This window comes from Sceloporus undulatus, chromosome 2 (assembly GCF_019175285.1).
Source record: "Sceloporus undulatus isolate JIND9_A2432 ecotype Alabama chromosome 2, SceUnd_v1.1, whole genome shotgun sequence".
Classification (NCBI taxonomy): Eukaryota; Metazoa; Chordata; class Lepidosauria; order Squamata; family Phrynosomatidae; genus Sceloporus; species Sceloporus undulatus.
In genome coordinates, this window is record NC_056523.1 from 51,032,755 (window position 1) to 51,054,918 (window position 22,164).

The following is a 22,164-nucleotide window of genomic DNA, read 5'->3' on the forward strand; positions in this document are numbered from 1 at the left end:
TTTCGAGTGATTCATATCTTCTCATGGTTTGTCCAAAGTATGTCAGCACAAGTGTTGTCATCTTGGCTTCCAGGGGGATCTCTGGCTTGATCTGCTCTAGGATCCATTTGTTTTTCTTTTTGGCTGTCTATGGAATCCTCAGCACTCTTCTTCAGCACCACATCTCAAATGCATTGATTTTCTTCCTATCTTCTTTCTTGTGTCTGCAAACAGAATGTAAGCCTATCCAGAACAATTTGAATCCTTGTTCCCTGCTGTTCCTTACAACGGACCAGGAAAACCACTGTCTTATCTGAATTAAAATCCAATTTATTTATTCATATAAAGTACACTGGGATACTTGATAAGGATCAATAATTTGGACCTTAATCCGGATAAGATTTTCCTGGTCAGTTGCAAGGCATAGCATTATTTTGTTCAAAAGAGAGAGAGAGAGAGAGAAAGAAGAAATTCAATTTGTGCTGGATAGGGTTACATTCCATTTGCAGATATAGGTCCACAGTTTAGGTGTATTCTGGAAGTCAGCTGTAAAGATGGATAGGTGGCTAGGAGTGCTTTTGCACAATTAAAAATAGTACATCAACTTCACCCATTCCTAGGGACATCTAACTTGGCCATGGTGACACAGAACCTAGTTACATCCTAGTTGGATTACTATAATGTGCTCTATGTGGGGCTGTCCTTGGCGCGTTACAGACCGCCCCTTTGGGGCGGCCTGTAGGCGTGCCTTTCCCCGGTGTATCGGGGCCTCAGCTGCCAGAGCGGCAGCCTCCGAGGCCCCAATCCGCTGCTTTGCAGGCTGCGGGGAAGCGGCAAAAGGCCGCTTCCCCGCAGCCTGGAAAGGGGTGTACTTGGGGCTTCAAGCCCCAAGGACACCTTGCGGCGGCAGGGAGGAGGAGAAAGGGGCCACTTGGCCCCTTTCTCCCTTGCGTTGCTGGGCGCAGCCGTCTGAAGGCTGCGCCCGGGGACGCAAAGCTCCTTCCTGCTCCTTCCTGGTCCGCGCAAAGGGCATATTAAGCGCCCTCGCATGGAGTGATGGCGTCACGTCCGCGCCGCCTTGTTTGGAGGTGGCGCGTTTGTCATGCCATCATGGTGGTGGCCATGTGGAACGGCTGCCTCCATTTTGTACGTACAGAGCGCGTACTAGGGTTGGGGGGGGGTGCAGAAGCACCACCCCTTCCTAACCCTAGTACGCACTCTGCGTGTACTTTCATGGCGGTCTGTAACCCGCCTTAGAATGTTCAGATACTTCAACTGTCCAAACTGCTGCAGACAAATTAGCAATGAGGACTAATTACAGGGGGCACCTGTTCCAGCAGCACAGCTGCCTGCCACTTTGTTTCTGAGCACAATTCAAAGTGCTGGTTATGACCTATAAAGCCTTATACGGCCTGGATCCAGGCTATTTAGAGGACTGTATCTTACTATATAAGGGCCCAATGTGGCATAGTGGTTTGAGTTTTGGACTATGACTGGAGACCAGGGTTCAAATTCCCACTTGGCCATGAAACCCACTGGATGAACTTGGGCAAGTCACATCCTCTCAGCCTCAGAGGAAGGCAATGGCAACCCCCCTTTCTAGAAACTTGCCAGCAAAACCCCATGATAGGGTCACTATAAACTGGAAATGACTTGAAGGCACACAGCAGCAGCAGCAGCAACAACAATATACTATATAACCTTACCTGAGTTCTGAAATCTTCAGGAGAGGTGCTTCTCTTGATCCCATCACTTTCACAGCCACATCTAGTAGGAAAGGGTCTTCTTCATGGCTGATCCCAGAACTCTACAACTCAATTCCTAGCAGCTAGGCTAACTTCTGCTGGTCTTTCATTAGCAGGTGAAGAACTTTCTGTTCCAAAGGCTTTGGGAACTTTTTTAAAACATGTAACAGGTTTTCTTTTTTAAAAAGTGTGCTATACCACTTTTATTCTGTATTTTTAAATCTATGTTTTAAATATTTTTAATTACATAGACATTTAATACTATTTTAATCTCAAATTTTTATATGTTTCTAACTCTGTGGTTTTACTTGTCTTTCTTTTTATGTTGTACGCTTTTTTGCATCTCTGTCTTGGGAAAAGGGCAGGGCCTAAATGAAACGGTTGATGGATTGAAAATTAAGGTTGGCTATTCTTTTTAAATACAAGAACAATGCAGATTTGCTGGATGCTTATGAGTCACAGAAAATCTGGAAAATGATCCAAGATAGAAATTAAAATGTTGATTCACAGATGGCTGTGTTGCAGGCCAAAATCTTTCCAGTAAGCAGAAGTTGTTATGCATTTCAAAAGGCCACTCTTTCCTGGTAAATTTATTGACATGTATGTGTCCCAGTTTTTCTAAGAAATCTTTGGCCACAGAAAACTCATCTTGATTCCCAGAGAAATATGAATTTACTTGCCCAAAATGCAAGACCTTCGTTGATGCCACTGCCATGGCTATTTCATTATCCTCAGAAGATTTCCTTTCCTTCTAAGAACAATAACTATGACTTTTTCATTAATCTTTTCTGTTAATCTTTTTTGTTACTAAACTTTTCTCTTTTAGGGTTATAATTATCATCTTAAATCTTTTGGTTGAGTTTCTTGTTCACTGTTGAGGTCTTGCTGTTTTTCAGCTTCTTCAAAGTCTTCATGGAAAGTATCACTGTTCTAAAGTTATTTGCACTACTGATTTGACATTGGCAACCAAGTCCTACAGATCTTATTCTTTGGTTTGCTAAACAATGTGTGAAATTTCTAAAATCCCAACATTTATTCATACTGTTTTGGAACTTTTCCATGGTAGAAAAGAAATGTGTGAAGCATAACAAAATGGTGAAAATATTTCTTGACAGGCTTTATATTGCCTACAGCTTTTTCAATAACCAGATGGAGATGGTGCTGACTTGAGTGGGCATGTGGGACTTTTCTTTGAAGCTTTTGTTGATTAAAGGCCCACACTCTTCCTTCTCTGCTCCCAATACTTGCTCCATCATAGCATTGCCATAATAATTTGGATGGTTTCAAAACTCTTTTTTTCTGTATCACTTGTAGATACAGCTTCAGAAGCCATGGTGATAGTTACTATGTGTAAAGCCACCTTGTCTGCACTGGCCAGGATACTCCAGGGGCAGCCCAGTGTATCTTGTTCCCACAATTACTCTGTTACTTTGACTTTGGTTTCTGCACTGTAGCAGTTATCTGCTCACATGTTCCACTCTGCTTCGTGACACATCAACCGCCATGGGAAGTTGCTTGCTTCTGAGGTGACATGATGGGCACCTCATTTTGACCTTAGAACAAGTGACCCATGGTGGTGGTGGAAGCACTGGGGGGCCAGTGGGATGCCTGTGCCGACTACTGCTGTGCCCCAGAAACAGCAGGCTCAGAGTCTTCCTGGAAGATCCAGAGCAAAAGATAAGTTATTTTACTCCATGTTAACCCAGTTTTTGCCCTGGTTATGGTGCAGGATGTGCCAGATGTTGTCCGGACTGCCCACATCAGAACCAGGGTTTGGACTGGGCCTATGCAGACAAGGCCAAAGATTCATAAACTTTTCTATTTTTCACATACTGGATTCTCCAAAGCCTCATGTTCACAATTCTTTTTGTAACTAATACAACTTTTTGAGGAAGTTACACGTTTAGTATTATGCTGTAAATATTATATTTAGTATTATGTCTTCTTGAAGAACAGTTGCCATAATATCTATGATTTCTTTCTGCAATTTCAGAGACTGGTAACTTACTTCTCATGACCATGTTTATTAAATCCTGCCAGTGTTACATCTCGTTTGGTCTGGGTAGAGAACATAATGGAAACGAAAGCAGAAAAACAGAGCAAAGGGGTTGAAGTCTAACTCTAGCCCATAACACAAATATTTTAAAATTAAATTTGTCAAGGGTCATGTTACTATACAGCCTGTCCCTCCTGCCCAGGATTGCTTAAGTAATATGCTTGACTGTGATAACTGAGAATCCACATCAGGGAAGGTTTTGGGGTGTCTTCCAGATTAGACTTTTGTTGTATTTTGTCCTCCTGTATTTCCTGAACTTTTCAACCAGCCAGCATAGTGTAGTGGTCATGGAAACCCACTGGATGACCTTGGACAAATCACACACTTTCAGCCACTGAAGTAGGCAAAGGCAAAGCCCCTCTGAAGAAATCTTGTCAAGAAAACTCTGTGATAGGTTCATTTTAGAAAATGACTTCAAGGCACACAGCAACAATAAGCCTAGTCCTGACTTGTTTTTAAAACAAGCTGTCACCCTTTAAATGGCGGCTGTTACTTTCTGTCATGTCACAAATAAAATCAATTTACTTTTTTTAAAAAAAATCACAGAGTCCTAGCAGTGAAAGCAAAGGTTGTAAAAGGGAGTGCTGCATCCATTCCCCACCACCACCACCTAGGCTACTTGGCTGTGTCTCGGGCATGGGGACATGAGAGAGGGCCTTCTCAGCTGTGGCACTCCAACTATGGAATGCCCTCCTCTTGGAACCTCAGTGCAAACACTGATTTCATTCAGGTGCCAAATAAAAATCTGATTCCTCTTCAAAGCCTTTGCAACTTTCTTATTTCTCTCAAACACTAATTGCTCACAGTTTTAAACTGTTTCAATATTTGAAATCTGTTTTAACTTGTTAATTATGTTTAAAATGGATTTTGTTTATTTACTTTAATGTATTAAATGTTTTTAACCTGTTAGTATTATTTTTACCTGTAAGCTACCCTGAACTCTTTGAGGATGATGATGATACCTTTACAGTATCACCCAAACTAGCTTGCCATTGCCAAGGATGGTGTAGGGCATTGGCCATAGCAACAATTGAAGTAAGGTTCAGGTGCCAATCCATTTTATTTTTGTATGTTGAATAGTGAGAGGTAGAGACATTTTCTTTACCTCCAGCTACAAAACATCTTAGGCTGGCCCTATACTTCCTATAACTTTCTGAAAGTCAAAATTAGCTAATTGGTTAGCCTGCCCAAATCTCCCCTTTCAAGCAACACCCAGTAGCTCTGTAAGAATGGGGAAGTGAGGTGAGAAATGGATTAGCTCCATTCTCAAGATCAGAGCGGCAGTGGGAGTGAAATGGTATGAACTAGCTGTAAGGGAAGAATTTGCTTCCTGTTCTGGTGTATTTGAGAAGGCTTGGATGGTGTAAAAAGTAAAATACAAGAAAATAAAATAGCTCTGAGGCTAGGGAGTCAACTTCCTTGCTGACACAGATAATGTGAATGAGATCACAATGTACTTTTTAGTATCTTCTGGAACCTAAATAAAGATCAGCAAATCATAGGGACAACAAAGTAAACTCATGTAGAAACATTTACATGAAAAAGTGGCAACCTTTAAGCAAGCAAGAAAGAAAAAGGTTTGGATCCAGCAACTCAAGAAATTATTTTCAAAGTATAATTAATAACGTACCTAGAAAGAACAAATGAACTGCAATATTTGGATGCAGAAAAGGTGAAACCAAGCATTGCCATTCCTAGTGGTAGGGGGAGTAGAAACATGTCCCCTGAGAAGTTTTCTTCTGTGAATTTTACTCATGGGCATTAATTTATTTGTTTATTTATCAATTACATTTATTCACTGTGAGTTGTGGGGTATTTTTCCTGTTGTATTTCAGATTAAGATATTTTCATTATTTCTTTTTATTTGTAAAATACTATTTTGTCATTACTTTCTGTATTTCTTCCAGTAAAATATTCATTCTTTGTCCTGTCACACTACACAGTCATAGCAGTATGATTCCATTTCAGCTGCCATGGCAACAACCTGGGGAATCCTGGGGTTTGGTGTTTGGTGAAGTGGAGGCACTAGAGGATCTCTCTTGTTGAGCATTGATATATCTTTACATAAAATGCAAATCCTTGGATTCCATAGGATGCAACCATGGCAGTTAAAGTAGAATCACACAGCTGTAATTGTGTACTGTAAAATGATCCTGAGTTGGATGGAGGGATGGGCACAGGAAGAAAAGTGTTTGGTTAGGATAAATCTCACCTTTTGCCAGAACCTCTGGGGTAAGAAAGTCCTCGGCAAACTCTGGCTTTCCTTTTCCCTACTCTGTATTCAAATCAATGTAAGTCATATACTCAAATCTGAATGGAGGGCATGTATATAGGAAAGCAGTTTGGGGTGATAGGAAGTCCTCACACCAAGGCACAGAGAGAAGTGGCAATGGATAATGAATACATGTGATACAGGGAAAGAAGAGCAATTCAATTGAAATGTTGTGGTAGAGGGGAGTTCTGCAGATACCGTAGACTGTCAAAAACAAATAAAGAGGTCTGAGAGGTAAATCAAGCCTGAATTGTCACTAAAAGCCCCAAAGAAGATACATAACATACATTGGAAATATCATGAGACGGCATGACTTACTGGAAAAGATGATAATGCTCAGTAAAGCAGAAGGCAGTCTGGAAAGAGGATGATTACATTACAGATGGATTGGTTCAATAAAGGAAGCCATGACCTCTAGTATGTGGAGGGCAGGAGTGCAGATGACTGGGCTCATTCATGGGGCTGCTGTATGTTAAAGGTGGCTCAAAGGTAAATACTTTTGGCCTTCTGTATCCATGTGGCCATTTTAAAGATGTGGTATGTCTAACCCTCTTTCATGTTCATCTTAAAGCCTATTTGAATACTGGCCCTGGCCTTTAGAACTATAATGTTATGGTAATGGCAATATCATTTTCATCATTATTTCTCCTTCTTACTTAGTGAATGCATCTGTAAAGCAGCAATACTGCGATAACATCCGGTGGATTCAGGAAGCCAAGAGGCACAATTTGGTATGTGGAAGCTGAAATAATGCTCAAAAAACATCACCTCCAAATGAAAGTTATTGTTTCCAATGTATTTTTGCTCTGTTTTCTTTTTTTTACTTTGTTGAAATGCTTGGTGACAAGTATGCAGTCTTGTATATTGCATATGATATGAGAAGGCTTATTTATCTCCTGCTTTGATGCGAACTGTGGAGTAGGTGTTCATGAGTCTGACAGCTGTTGGCACATTTATGCAGTCATGTTTCTTTTAATGGGTTTTTGAAGTATAATATAAAGAAGAAGAATAGAACTTGGAGGTGGAGAGTATATTTCCAAAAATATACTTTCCTGCAATTGACATCTATACAATACATCTTCATGCACAGCTACAGAAGTTAAGATCTTCTAGCCAGTGGACAATAGATGCTGAGTGTTGATCTTTCCAAAAGTGGAGTATACATCTTTTAGCAACAGTAAGAACAAAGTTGATTATGCTGTTGGCATCATCATCTCACAGAGTAGATGGAAGTTGTCTAGAGGGCCACATATTCCTCACACCAACTTTAGATATAATAGAGCACCAGATTCATTATACCTTTTAGAAAAGCAGTTCTAGGAGCGAGTGAGTAACAGCAGAAAGATGGAAGGGATGGGTTGTTAGCACGTCTTCCACTGCCAACTTTCCCACCCACCGTCATGTTCTGCCCATTGGAGGATTTCAAATGCATGCTTTCTCTTGCAAAGGTAAGCTTGAAATCCTGTGCAATCTAATGTTTCACTACTTCTGAAGTTCTACTAGAAACAAGGCTCATGATTTCTGTGTCTTGTTTATAAGCCCCATGAAGAATCTGAGAAGCTTTCCAGACTGTTAGATTTACAAAAATGCAAAATGGTTTGCATTTTGGTTTAAAGAAAGAAATTCACTACAGTTTTAGAGGAGCAGACCCTCAGCCTGTCCTGGAGAGAACATTCATGGAATATCAATAACTTGTTATGGCACAAATGGAACAATGTCCCATTACAATTAAATTGTGGATAAAGGAGCAATGTTATCTTCTCATTGTTCTAAATTGCTAACATGTTATGAATAATGGGATTACCCTAGCTTTATGTTGTTGTTGTAGCAAATGACCCTGAGGATCTTGGGCCTGGAGCACATTCCTAGCTCCCCTGACCCTGACAATCAAAAACATAGGTCCAGAACTGGTGACTTTGGCCTGTTACAGACAGCCAAAATAAAGTTGCTTCGAGTCACTTTGGAGGTATGGTATTTCAATGATGCATGAGTCCTAAGAGTCTGGAAGCTTCACCAAAGCTGCATTCCAGCCTTAGGAGTGGAGCGTGGCTTTGGTGCGGCCTTTGGACTCTTAGGACACATGTATCATTGAAATACCATAACTCCAAAGTGACTCAAAGCAGTTTTATTTTGGCTGTCTGTAACAGGCCTTTGTTTTTGCTACTAGATTTCCCTGTTAGTTCTCTGTAGGCACTCCACTAAAATGTTTAATTTGAAGGAGTTGTTACATACTAGGAAATAATTAATGCTACCAAATTATTTTTCAATTTTCCTTGACTAGGAAAACATCCCATTCAGATATACAACAGAACACAAATCCTCAGATAAATACATTGTTGGGAGCCAATATTCACCATTTTAGGCCTCAGCTATGGAATGCTAAAAAGCCTAATGAAATAAACAGAAAGAGAGAGAGAGAGAATAGTAAATATTTCACACTCTTTGGGATCATAGTTCCTTTTTACTTTTCATTTTCATCTGTCATTCCCAATATATGCTTATGGGACAATAAGAAAAGAGCAAACACTGGACTGTAGGTCTTCATCTGTCATTTTCAGTATACTGGCTTGTAGCAGCTACAATCAGTTTTCATGACTGTAGATATACACATAGTCAGATGGTAATCTTTGCCATGAAATGTGTGTTATTATGAATCACTAATCCTGCTTTTTTCCATTTAAAAATTCTTTGAGACCCACACATCTGAACTTAGAAGAAACTTTGTTACTGTATTATTTCTGTTTTTCTAGGTTGTAGGATCCCAAGCGAGAATTTTGTATTCTGATCAGAAAGGCCGTATGGCTATTGCAGTAGCTATTAATCAAGGTATTGCTGAAGGAAGAATTAAGGTACAGATTTTTTATCCTCTTCCCCCTTCTGTTCATTACATCTTGTTCATTTAGTTCTGACATATGAGATTGTCCCGTAATGGAAAAAACCATATGGTCCAGTTCTCTGTGGGGTTTTTTTTTAAAATGGTTAACACTAGATTGATAAACTCAGAAAGGGGCAGTGATCTGTCTTATAAAAATATAAACCATCTCAAGTGAAAGAAAACACATGCTGTGCAAATATGACTTTTTTCTAAGATTTCTGACCCATGCTCTTTTTTCTAATCCTATTAGTAATGACTAATAGTCGTCCATCATTGACATAATGACTAATGGTCATTGATATTAGTAATGATTAATGGACATCAATGACTGATGGCGTGGTTTATACAGAATTTTAATTAATGGAAATGTTGCCTCTTTCCTGCACTACAGAAATTCATCCGAAAAGGGGTGTCCCAGCTTAGGTGTCTATTCTATCATAGGCACCACATATTGGGAAATTACTATGAGTATTGGCTGCTTGTAATGGGAACTCCATGGTTGGAACCATAGACTCATAGAGTTGGAAGAGACCACATGAACCAACCAGTCCAATCCCCTGCTATGCAGGAACTCTCAATCAAAACATACCCAACAGATGGTCATCCAGTCTAGAGCCTTTGTTTGTTCAGGTTTCAGGGCCTTCGGCAGCAAAAAGGAAACAGACGTGTGCAATATCATACCCTCCAGCTGGTAGAGAGTTTAGATGCTCTAATTTGGCTAAGCCTGGTATAAATGCCAAGAGGTTACTTGTTTTCTACCTTTTGTTAATCAGTCAAAGCTTTCACAATTTTAGGTGCCAGCTTTTCAAGTGTGCAGCTCAACTTGAAAATGCCAACTGAAATCCCATCCAGTGGCTACAGAAATTCTAAAGTAGAAAGTAATATCTGGCAACCCACTGCATCACCCAGCTGCTGACTTCATGAAACTTATGTCCAAGGCAAAAATAACCCTTGTGTTTTCTTCCAAATACACATCAGAACTTATCAGTCTAAGATGTTCCCAAAAGGTAGTTTTAGAAGACACTGTGAGGTTATCAACAGATGAAAATGTATTCAAGGATAAAAAAGAGTTAATATGAAATACAGTGCAATTTATACCTTTCAGTACTGTAGCTGAAGGGGCTATGCACACCAGCCATAAAGGCCAGCCTGGGGGCGGAGTCACGGCATGTGCCACATGAGGCACAGCCCAACTCCACCTCCAAGGTAGTGTGATGCCATGTGCCACTCCACACAGTGTGCAGCATCACAGTGCTTCTGCTGTAATTGAATATTTATTCTGTGTAAAATTTACACATGGTTGACTTGCCTGGAAAACAACATTTTCTTTGCAGCAGTGCAGAAATATTATTTTCTGCCCCAAATGTGTGGTTTCTTACACAGACATACTGTTCTTTGTGCAAAACCACCATGTGCAAAATTTGCATGGAATAAGTACTGAATTTCAAATAGGCTTTGAAAATTGCATGGTTTTCAGAGACTTTTTTGCAGGAGGAAGAAAAATTGCTAAAATTATTTGCTCCCTTCAGTGAGAAACTTACTGAAGAATTATATCCCTACTAAAAATAAAACAGGGGTGGGGTTGGGGACACAGGATGAAAGAAGAAGTATACTTTAAACAACTTGACTAATTATTATTCACATCTCTTCAGTGCCTTGCTCACTATTGGCTCCAGTGTGGTTGTATCTTCTTTTAAAATGGAAAAATAATCTAAAATCCTCTATAGAAACTGCAAGAGAATGTCCCAGCTGCCAGTTGCCCACCTCCACTTCTTTCCATAGTAGCAGCAAGGAGGTTTTAGTAGCCAGGAAACCCAGTGTGAGCAACAGGTATTGATATACACAAGCCCTATGTTGTTGTTATTGTTGCTCTGAAATGTCCTGGAATGTGGGTGGGTGGGGTAGCCATCCTCTGGAAAGAAATAAAATCTTGCTGCTGGTGCCACTGCATTGCAATAAAATAGTCCAGTGAAATATCATCATCATCATCATCATCATCATCATCATCATCATCATCATCATCCCATTTCCCCCCAAAACTGGGACTTAGAGCAGCTTACAATTTAAAAGACCAGTAGAATTAAGAACATACTTACAAAAGTGATGCTTTTGGAATATAGAAACATTCTATGATTACTTTTTTAAAAATACCTAAGAGCTACACCGACAAATACTCCAGCCATCAGCAGCATTTACTCTGTTCGGAGAACTCCAATAAGAATGACACCCCATGATTCATGGAAGTGGGTGGCATTGACACATGCCTCCATGTGTAACAACACATGTGCACCATACAAAATGCTGCCACACCACCAGCATTATAAATAAATTTAAAAAATCCCTCTTGCCACAAGCCTTGCACTGAGAAGATGGTATCAATGCAGAGAAATCAGCTAGTACCCACAGCTGGTCTCTGCTCCATGGTATATTAATTCACAGCAGGATGATGAGGATGAAGATAATCTGTTAATCTTAACAGAAAATCAGAGTCAAAATTTGTCAGTTTTTTTAATCTGGCCCACATCTGTTGTGTCTGCCCTGCTGCCGTGACCCGCATTAGAGATCTGTACCAACTGGCATAAAGTACTCTGGGAGTGATAATAGGGACATTCATTTTGACTTTACTTTGTCTCTTTTCCATGGTAAAGATTTTCCTGTGTGCTTCATGTAGTTAGATTTATATTTAACTTAAATGTAATTAAATTTTCATTTAAATTTGTATTTAACTTCTTTTAAATTTCATGTTGTACTGCATTTATATCTGACCTTTTTTATGGGAGAGATTATGCATATATCTTTTGTTCGACTGGCGGATGATCATGCTAACTATCTTTACAATCTTTTTCTAAGCTTTTTTTTTCTTTACAGGCACCAGTGGTTCTTAGCAGAGACCACCACGATGTAAGTGGGACTGACAGTCCTTACAGAGAAACGTCAAACATCTATGATGGTTCTGCATTTTGTGCAGGTCAGATGGGTGGCTGCAGGCTTGTCTTTCCTGTGATTATTAGAATTTCCTGAGATTAGGAAACAAATGTCACCAAATGTCCCTTTAAAACCTTCTTTTTAAATTTGGCTGGGTAGAGATTTCCAAAGCCTGGGAAAGTCCCTCCCCCCCCCCCAATGCCCCCACTGGGCATGCTGGCTTGTGACTTCTGGAAATAAATTTTCCATAGTCTGAAGGTTTCCTGTTACATTTATGTTGCCTACAATTCAGTGATATCAAAAGAGGTGCAACTCCTTGAAGAGTAACTAGGTTGTTGTGATCTCATCTTTCATAAGCCACCATCTACTCCAACAGAGGCAAGAAACAGGCAGAGGTTATATAAAATATTTCTAGGTGAGAGCTAAAAATAATGAAATTGTAAGAAAAAATAATACAGCACACATCATTATAGCTAGTGTCCAAGTTATTAACTGACTGACTGACTGACCTCAGTTAATAAAGTACCTTTTATTTAAAACTGATGATATTCACACATCAAATGAAACAACTAATATTTTGAACAAGGGGAAACACAAGACCACTCAAAGGCTTCTCACAAAATGCATCCAGGGATGACTTTTTCTTTCATGAGCCTCTTCTTTTCTTATGATTTCCATATTGATGTTCAATTTTCTAGATCTGTGGGATTTTTTTTAACATGTTGGGGGTAGATGGTGCAGCAGGCTAATCTGCTCTCACATTTCTCTGTTTTGCTGTTCACACATGCCCAGTAAGGGATTCCATAGGCAGATGCTATTTACCTTGCCTAATGTAGGTATCTCTGATATCCACAGCTGAAGTAGGATCAACAGCAGTAAAATCCTGCTCTTTCCCAGCTGAAGCTTTCTTTACTACATTGTTTACTGCAGACATGAGGCAGCAACCAGACACCATCAGTCTGTATTTCTCCAGTTCTCCTTCGCTATCCCTCTAAAGACAATGTTACCTTTAAAAAAAAAACAAAAAAACAATAACTTCCAGCTAGACAAAGAATAAGGAAAGAGGGGAAGACTATGGGGTATATCACACTGAGGTGTTTTTTTTTGGGGGGGGGGGGGTTGCAGCTCAGATCCAACTTGAGTGCGGGTCCACGATTCGGATTCACGTCATAACGTGACTGTGTTTTTAGATGCGATTGCTTTCTATGGAAGCTCCTTCCGTGGCGCTTCTGCAGTGATTACAAAGTGACCCCTCATTTTGGTGAAATCGAAAAAAAGAGAATTCACAGAATTCGCATTCAAGCTCGCTTCGATTTCACTCCAAATTGGTCTGGTGTGGAATGCAACTTTGCTTCCGTCCCGGTACACCCCTCCAAACCTTCAAGGTCCCACATTTCTCATGATGCCATGCTGCAATTTTGCTCCATTTGCTTCTGGTACTCCCCCTCTCCCGCTTCCATTGCTGCCGAGGGGAAATGTAGTTTCCACAATGGAAATGCTGGGGAAAGGGCAGAAAGCTACTGGGGAATGAATGTATTCACGTTTTAACATGGACAGGAAACTTGCTGGTGCTGTTTCCGATGCCACTGGGGAAGGCTCCTTGTGTGACAGGAAAAAACGGACCACATATCCCAGAAAAAGAGATCTAGTTTGGGTGACACAGGGGACCCTATCTGTCTCCCATGGAAAGGCTCCTTCTGTGACAGGAAAAAAACGGACCACATATACCAGAGAAAGAGTTCTAGTTTGGGTGCCAAGACAGACCCAATCTCCCAAAAAAGAGTTCTAGTTTGGATGCCAAGACGGACTCTAAAGCCCATAGAACATGAAGCAATCTTTCACGTGAGGCTAGCAATCAGATCCAAAGGCTTTACTTCCAAGTAAATGTACACCTTCTATTTCTATTTTCCAGTGAATAATAATAATAATAATTCCTTAATAATAATAATAATAAATGGATGGGGGCTCTGACATGGAGGATAGATATAGATGTGGCTGAAATAGATGAGGCGAATGGCAGGAGGATAGATGTGGCTGTGGATGAAATGGAAGGGGGCTCTGACATGGAGGATCCCGTTTGAATTTGGCTGCCAGGGGTGGGAAAATAGAAGGGAAGAAGAAACGTGAAGCAGTCTTTCATGTGAGGCTAGCATTCACGTGAAAGTGGAACCAGGCTCCCTTCTTATCCCGGAAGTGCAAAGGTTCAGGATGCATTCAGACCCCCACTGAGCATGTGCAAGGGTGCCGATTCGAATCAAGTTGAATCCACATGGTATGTACTGGTGTGGTGATACAATGTGCACTCACTCTGCTTTACATGAATCTGTATCACGTGACTTGCCTTGGATTGGATTCCCCCTTGATTTGGAAGGGCAATGGAAGGGCAGCCAGGTGTGATAAAACACTCACGTTATGACATGAATTCGCATAGCTGAACCAGGAGTCACCCCGGATCTGAACTGCATAAACCTCAGTGTGATAAACTCCTTTGTAAAAATTAGCTTAACTGACAGAGATTTTGTTAACTGAGAAAAACATGAGAATATAAATGTATGGAACAACATCATGATGCTATGGAATTGATTGTTTCCCCCATTTTAATATTTGTGGTACAAGTGCCTGTGCACAAGAAGGGCCCAGTATTGGCAGGCTTGAAAGAATCTTAAGGTTTTGAGAAGTAAAGACACACACAACACACACAGAGATCAACTTTATGGTCCCCCCCCCCGGCCTGAGGGAGAAGCTGCCCCAAAACATCCCAATGAGGAATGAGTATGCCAAGTGGCCACATGGTACTGATTATTGAGAGAATGAGACAGAAAACCAAGGCTTGCAGGATACCATTTGTATTCTACCTATTTGTAGTGAAATCATTGCACTAAGGCAATGGACAGAAAATAGCTGGCAGTGGTGTGGAAGAAAATAAAAATCATCTGATGCCTTTCCCTGCTCAATCCTGAGTCAGAAGCTGCACCAGTTGGAAATCCCATGTGAGCATAACAAAACAGCAGTCCTATTCTGTGTGGCAAGACACGAGGGACAAGACATGTGCGTTGTGGCATTCTGAAATTTGTAGTTCCAAAGCTGTAACTTTTCCAAGCTATGAAACAAGGAGACAGTGAGAGAGAGCGAGCAGTGACTTCTGCTCCTGCCAACCTGCTCACCTTCTTCATTTGAGGGGAAGTAGACAGGTAAACAAATGGGCTGATGACACAAATGAGAAGCAGCAATAGCTGTCTGACCTAATCAGTACACTGAGAGGCCTATTCTTCATTCTCCTCAAAAGAGGAATGGGAATTAGCAATTGGCCTCATTTTATGAGCCTTATCACACTAGACGAATCCCACTCAGAAATAGGATTTTAGAAGTAGAAAAAAAACGCTAATGTGGGATGATTTTCGGACATGTTTCTTCCAAACAGAAATAATGCAAAAATAAAGCGAATGGAAAATGGACAAAATCAACACTTTCCTTTTTTGCATTATTTCTGTTTTGGAGAAACGTCATCTGAGAAACCTCCCATGTTTGTGGGTTTTTTTTTTACCTACTTTTAAATCCCATTTCTGAGTGGGATTCATCTAGTGTGATAAGGTCCTTGTCCCTCCACTAAATAATTTTTAAAAATAGGGATCTGACAGCAGTTCGGATATGGTACAAGGATCAGCTACAATCACATTTATATTGGCCACTGGTAACAAATATAATACGATCATACAGAAGGGACTCATCCAGACTGTCAGCTTCTTGCTGGCTTTGTTGCCAAACAGTGATTATGCACAATACTTGGAAATGATCTTTTAAATGGAAGAGTAAAGCTTTTGCCAAATAGCTGCAAAAATAGTTTGTGGTTTGTGCCCCACCCCACCAACTTTCAACCCAATATTTTCCATGCTTCAGTCATCCCTTTCTTTTCCCACAGATATGGCTGTTCAAAATTTTGTAGGAGACTCATTCAGAGGAGCTACCTGGGTCGCCTTACACAATGGTGGTGGTGTTGGCTGGTAAGGAGAATTTGCCTTTGAAAGGAAAAGATACAAGTAAGAGTAGTAAGAAAGGTTGGTCATATATTAACAGCCTGCTTGTGAAAATATTGAGGGATACTCTCATTAAACCTTTTCCAAATTTCCTGAAATTCATTTGGTCAGTTGTTTCTCATTCTCCTAAGTGTGGGGGTCTGGAATGCAAGCAACAGATGAATTGGAACTATACATTTAATGTTATACAAACTGTTATACAACAAACTGACCATTCAGAACAGCCTCTATGGACTGTATGTTTTTTTCTATTTTGTCTGAAATGTGTTTTACAAATACATTTGTATATACATAGCACTATTTGGAAAAAATCTCTTTGTTAAAGAAGGGCAAAAACTGTGTGTGTGTGAATGTGTGTGTGTGTTAAAACAGACCTTACTTCCAGTGTTATGTTCAGTTAGATCTATTTAGACTCCCCTCCAGCTACATTTAAACCTGTGACCTTTGGACCCCAGTATAACATGCCCATATGCTAAAATGCAGTAAGAGTTTGCTGATACAAAACAGGCCAGCCATCTTTTTCTCCACTCCCAACCCCAATTAGTTCTAGCATATATATATTCATACAGGCTCATGTTTTGCAAAAAGAGATCTGAATTAGCCCATATAGACAAAGGATGGGCTAATTCAGATCTCTTTTTGCAAAACATGAGCCTGTATGAATTTTCATAGAGCACAATATCTTCACAGATCAGGCTTCTTAATGGCAGTAATGTCATCCGGACAGGCCTTTAGGGCAGGTATCCAGGTGCCCAGGAAGTTCTCCAAACATAGGAAGGATGACTAACTGTATTTTAAAGTACATGAAACTATACACATTACTTTTCAAGCAGGTATTCTGCCCCAGATAAGATGATTAAATAAAATCATCTACCTGCATACTCCTGAAGACCAGTGTGGCCTTCCAGGTGTCCTACTACAATTCCTGCCAGCTCTCATTATCATGGCTGGTGGTGACAAGATGTCCATTCTTTGTCTTAAGGAAACAGACCTGGCTGTTTACTTGTACTGCCATCCTGTGGAACCTGTGCACTGGACATTTCCATGCACTCTGCTAGCCTGGTTTTACTTGCAGTAAAGGATAAAGAAACTGTAAGAGCTATGCCGGTTATGTTCATTTAACAACACTCTTTTCCTGTTATTATTATTATGATTTTTATTAGGATAAAAGTGGATATGACCATAGGAATCTGTCCTGTACTCAGTTGGACTATTTGTTTATATAGTTCAGTACTGCTGTCACTGACTAGCAACAGCAATTCAGGCAGGACAAAAATATTTCTCAGCTCAGCCTGGAAATGAGAGGCACTGAATCTTCAGCTCCTTGCATGCAAAACAATGGGATCTGCCACAGATGCTGCTGCTGACCTTGGCTGAAGATATAATAAATAAACCAACTGATATGATGTGCCAACCAAGAAGAAGGGAGAGAGTGAGAAAGTGATAGGTTCAATCAAGCTCTGTGTTTCTTACAGTGAGATAGTTCTGGCCACCAGACAATATAGTATGAAGTCTTTAATATATTAAATATATGATTTAGGGCACATGAGTATATGAGTATCTTATACATTTAATTTGCAACTTTCCACTAAGATGGAAGTGTGGGAAACATTAGTAAAATCCCTTTATCCCCCACAGGAACTGTTTGTGAGGAATGGGTAAGAATTTTGTTTGGATATATTTTTTTAATAAGAGTTTCCCAAAATCCGCAATTCCTTCACACATTTAACAGAAAGAACTTGATTTTTTTAAAAAGTTGATTGTGGAATGTGAGTGGTCTGATTCACCCATCAAGCAGAATATTTTGAGTGTCTAGTTCTAAAAATCTGCCTTTGAATTCCAGTACCTAGTCAAGGCATCACAACCATGCAGGTAACACTGAATTAGGGCTCCTGCCTTTTTTGTTTTCTCCTGATAAGGTCCTCTTTTTAAACCTCTGTTGCATACAACAGATGAGTATGACATGATCCTCTCCATGGGGTAGAGTACTTATTGAATTTGCCCAGGGCAGATGGTTAAGAATTTCTTCATACATTTGACAGGAAGATATTTTTTACCCCCCCCCCCCCCCCAGTCCAAATGTCAGAGCAAATGAAACAAGATTTGTCCATTCCTGCAATCTCTAGTGCAGATGGGAAGGGATCAGGATGAACTGCCCATTTGAGGCTTGTGATTATCAGATGCATTAGATGTGCTTGCAAATTTCCCCATACAAATGTTTTGGTCCTTTGGTTCCCAGCATTAGCCACTGATAATTGAGTTTGCTGTGTGGTACGGGTGGGTGTGAGCATTCCTTTGACATTAGGATATTGCTGGCTAGAGAATTGACAAACATGCATGGCAATGAATTGGGATAAATACATGGATTTATCAGCCCTTTTTCCTATGTGTGTTCTGATTTCACCCCATTTCAATCTTTCCTTTGGACTCAGAGGCTAAGCATGATCTTTTCTGTGTTTCTATCAATAGCGCAGCCTGAACAGTAACAGGGATTTTTTTTCTCATATAAATCTGTATCATTTTCATTACACCACATATATTTATATGAAGAGTAGCCATTGTTACAGCAGCTCAGTTCTGAAAGCCTATTTATTAGCAGGAGGCCAGAGCTACTTGTACCAACAAAGAGACAGAAGCAATTTACCGACTGAAGTACACAGTCAACAGTGTGATGTCTTGATTGCAAGAGGGGCCTGGAATTCTTTGATCACCTTGGTTGGAGACATCTGGAAATTATAGGAGGTAGCTTAGGTCAAAATGCCACATGTTTCTTTAATTATTTGAATATATGACCCAGTGCTAATGAGGGCAAAGCGCTCTCCTATAAAAGTGAGAAGACTTGTTGGAAAACTTAACTTAACAAACATGACTTGTTGTAGGTTTAATTTATGGGCATTTTAAGGTAAGTGGATTGGGGCAATTCTAGCTCTCCCTGACCTTGGATTTATGTTGGGTTTGCGATCAAAATACATTACATAATTCTAAGTTTTGGATCCAGTATTTTGTTGTTGTGTGCCTTAAAGTCATTTCCAACTTATGGCAACCCTAAGTCATCGGATTTTCTTGGCAAGATTCATTCAGAAGTGGTTTGCCACGGGAGACCTAAACATTGATTCAATCCAGGCACCATACAGAGATCTTTGGGAGACATTTAGTCCCTGAAAGAACATTTTACATCAGTGGCCTAGGTCTTCTTTAATCACAGCATTGTTTGTGCTGTTTTATATTCTTATGCTGGCTTGATTAGCAGTATTGATTGGGATACAGTTTAGAAAAGAAACTATTTTGATTGATAATTCTCAGAATCTTCCAGATGGCAAAGCCAAATTATGCTTGCTATGAAGTTTTGGGAGTTGATATCTAAAAAAAAGCACCTTTTCAAGCTTAGCATCAGTCCTCATCCTCATCATTTATTATTTAGACTCAAGATGGCTTGCAAATTAAAATGATTGCAATATAGTTAAAACTTACCAAATCTCAACATTAAAATCGATCAAGCTATTAACAATATTGAAAAATTTAGGACATATACTTTAAAAAAGGACACAATATAGGAGTTTATCAGACAAGGGAAATTGGAAGTATAATCCAGTGGCAATCTGAACGCAATCATGGGGTTTAACGTTATTGCGTGATAACCCACTACACGCAAATTTGAGCAATGGGAAGTCAGTCCAAACGCAATCATGTGGTTTCACGTTATTGCATGATAGACTGCCACATGCAAATTTGGGCAATGGGAAGCCTGTTCGAACGCAATGCGCATTCACGTAATTGTGCTAAACTAGCGACTTTAAGTGAATGAGTTCTGGTCCCACTTTCTTTTCATTAGAATTTAAGAGAAATTCCTCTCATTTGATAAACTCCATAGGTAAAATAGTACAAAATTATAATGTTGCAATTGTGGAAGACTGGCATAGAATGCATTCTTTGATCCCCGACATCTTCAGCTTAAAGAATCACAACCAGTAGAGCTTGGATAGCCATGCAGGGCTTTATGGGATCAATTATTTGGGTCAACAAGAGGCTACTTCCTATATAGGCCCTACACATTAATCAGGGGAAGTGAACTACATGTGAGAAGGCAGCCTTCCCAGCCATCGCTGCTGAGTCCTCTAGCCACTTTCTCTTGAGTCTCCTAGTTACTTCCTTCTTTTGGAGGACAGAGTCAGTGTGTGTCACATGCCCTATCACACAGTCCTTAAGCTGGGGTAGTGGAAGACACAGCTATGCTGCTGTTGTTGACTGATCAGTGTTCAACAAATGCTCCATTTTGCTTCAGTGTGTGGAATGGAACAAGATGTTGTGTCCTTTGTCTCAGGAAGCAATATGGCTTGGTTGCTCATGTTTGTATGTTGATTAGACCCAGAAACAAACAGCTTTGGCAATACTTACCACACTATGAGGCCTTTGACCCATAGCAGCTGTGTCCCTGACCGTAACGGCTGCATCCTTTTTCATTGACAGTGGAAACCCACCAATGAGCTGACAATTGCACAAGTCCCCAGGTATGAGATGTTGGCAGTCACGTGATGTCAGTGTCTCCTCTTCTCCCCCCTCCCGCTTCCAACTCCCAAGCAGGCTGGTTAGCTTTATTTTGCTGTTTCTTTTCTTTCTTTCTTTTATTATCCACTCCCCCATCACAGGAGCATTGCTCCAGAATTGCATTAAAAAGTGAAAATAAAAATAATACCAAAAGGCATGCTGGGTGGGGAGGTGAGCTTAAGGGAGGTGCAGGTGGTGGGGTTAAGAAGGAGTCAAGAAGAAAGTGTAATGGCAGCAGCAGCTCCAATTGCATAATTGAGAAGATGTGATAATGGCTATTATACAAACAGGAGTAATTCCATTTTCATTGATAAGTGTGATTGCAGTGAGAATAGGGCTCATGTGGTAATATTCATACAGTAGTTATATTTGTAGGGGACAGAAAGAATTCTTTGTCAGTGAGTTCACAGAATTGCAACCCCCATTGTGCTTTTATTTTTTGAACAACATGACAGTAAAGGAAAGCCATTGTGATACCATGGTTTGAGTGTTGGACTAGACCTCTGGGAAATCAGGGTTCAGTTTTCTGATTGACCAGGAGAAAAGACCTCCATCATTCACATTGGCTGATGCCTGGTAAAGCAAGATTCAGGGGCGACAGAAAGGGAGTGGACCAAAAGACACTGCTTAGTTAAATATACTTGACTAAGTAGCTGATCTAGGAGTTTAGTTTATGATTCTAAATTCCAAAATACATATGTTGGAGCAGCCTCCAAATGTATTATACTACTATTTCCATTATCCCCAGAACAAGTCCAGTGGTTATATTAGCCTGATGATGGGAATCATGGTCTATCACATCTGAATTGCTAGAGCCGAAAAAGACTAATTAACTGCCACATGAAAAACTAATTGCGATTTGGATTCCAGCATGGCCCCTGCTATTACAGCAACCAAATGGCAGGGTAATAAACTTAAATAACCATGGCCTGACCTTCAAGAAACTTAGTAATATTAGCTACATAATCAGCAGGCATGTAGGCATTTTCATTATTTGTTTAAACAAGTGCTTTTTAAGCTGTCCTGTACACAGGAGAATTACAACAGGCTCAACTCTTGGCACGGGCACTTGAGTAAGAACTTAGCTTGAAATCTGGGGAGTGTGGGAAAATGCAATATATGTGGTTCACTGTCCCAGACTAGGATTCTCACTGCCTGACATTGGAATGAAGCAGCCATCAGTTATATGAACACATGTTTATTAGAGGCCATCTCGTCCAGCTTCCTAACTATGTGCAACAATTGAGCAACTACAACATCCTTGGGCATGTGCCCATATGTTCAATGACAGCAATGTTCCTTCAGCCTAATATGTCTCCCTCCTTCCTCTTGAGAATGTGTCATACTGAAGTGTGATGATGACATAGGATCAATTCCAAGATAAATAAATCAATCAATCAAGAATGCAATTTGTTTGGTTAATTTTAAAGGGGAGAAGTGATCAACGGAGGATTTGGTCTTGTGCTGGATGGCTCAGCTGATGCAGAAGAACGTGCAAAGATGATGTTGAGCTGGGATGTTTCCAATGGAGTAAGCAAGTTCATGTGATCAGCTTGTTTTGAAATACTGCTTTGGCATTTTCATTAATTTGTCCAAATACAGGATTTCACAAGTCTTTAGCAAGACTGTGTGAATTTACCATCCTCTACTAGCTGTTGTATAATGAAATTTACCTCCTGGAAGTCTGATGAGGTCTCTAGAAATCTATCACTAGTAAAGTCTCATCTCTGTTT

The 22,164-nt window shown here is 40.2% G+C and overlaps 1 protein-coding gene across 1 annotated transcript in view; it reads left to right on the forward strand.

Moving 5' to 3' along the window:
• UROC1 (urocanate hydratase 1) overlaps nt 1–22,164 on the forward strand; it is an 82,680-nt gene that overhangs the window by 56,351 nt on the left and 4,165 nt on the right. Inside the window, 5 exon segments of the mRNA XM_042451798.1 lie at nt 6,713–6,783; nt 8,803–8,901; nt 11,796–11,895; nt 15,772–15,853; nt 21,862–21,961. Coding sequence (XP_042307732.1) covers nt 6,713–6,783; nt 8,803–8,901; nt 11,796–11,895; nt 15,772–15,853; nt 21,862–21,961 — 452 coding nt within the window.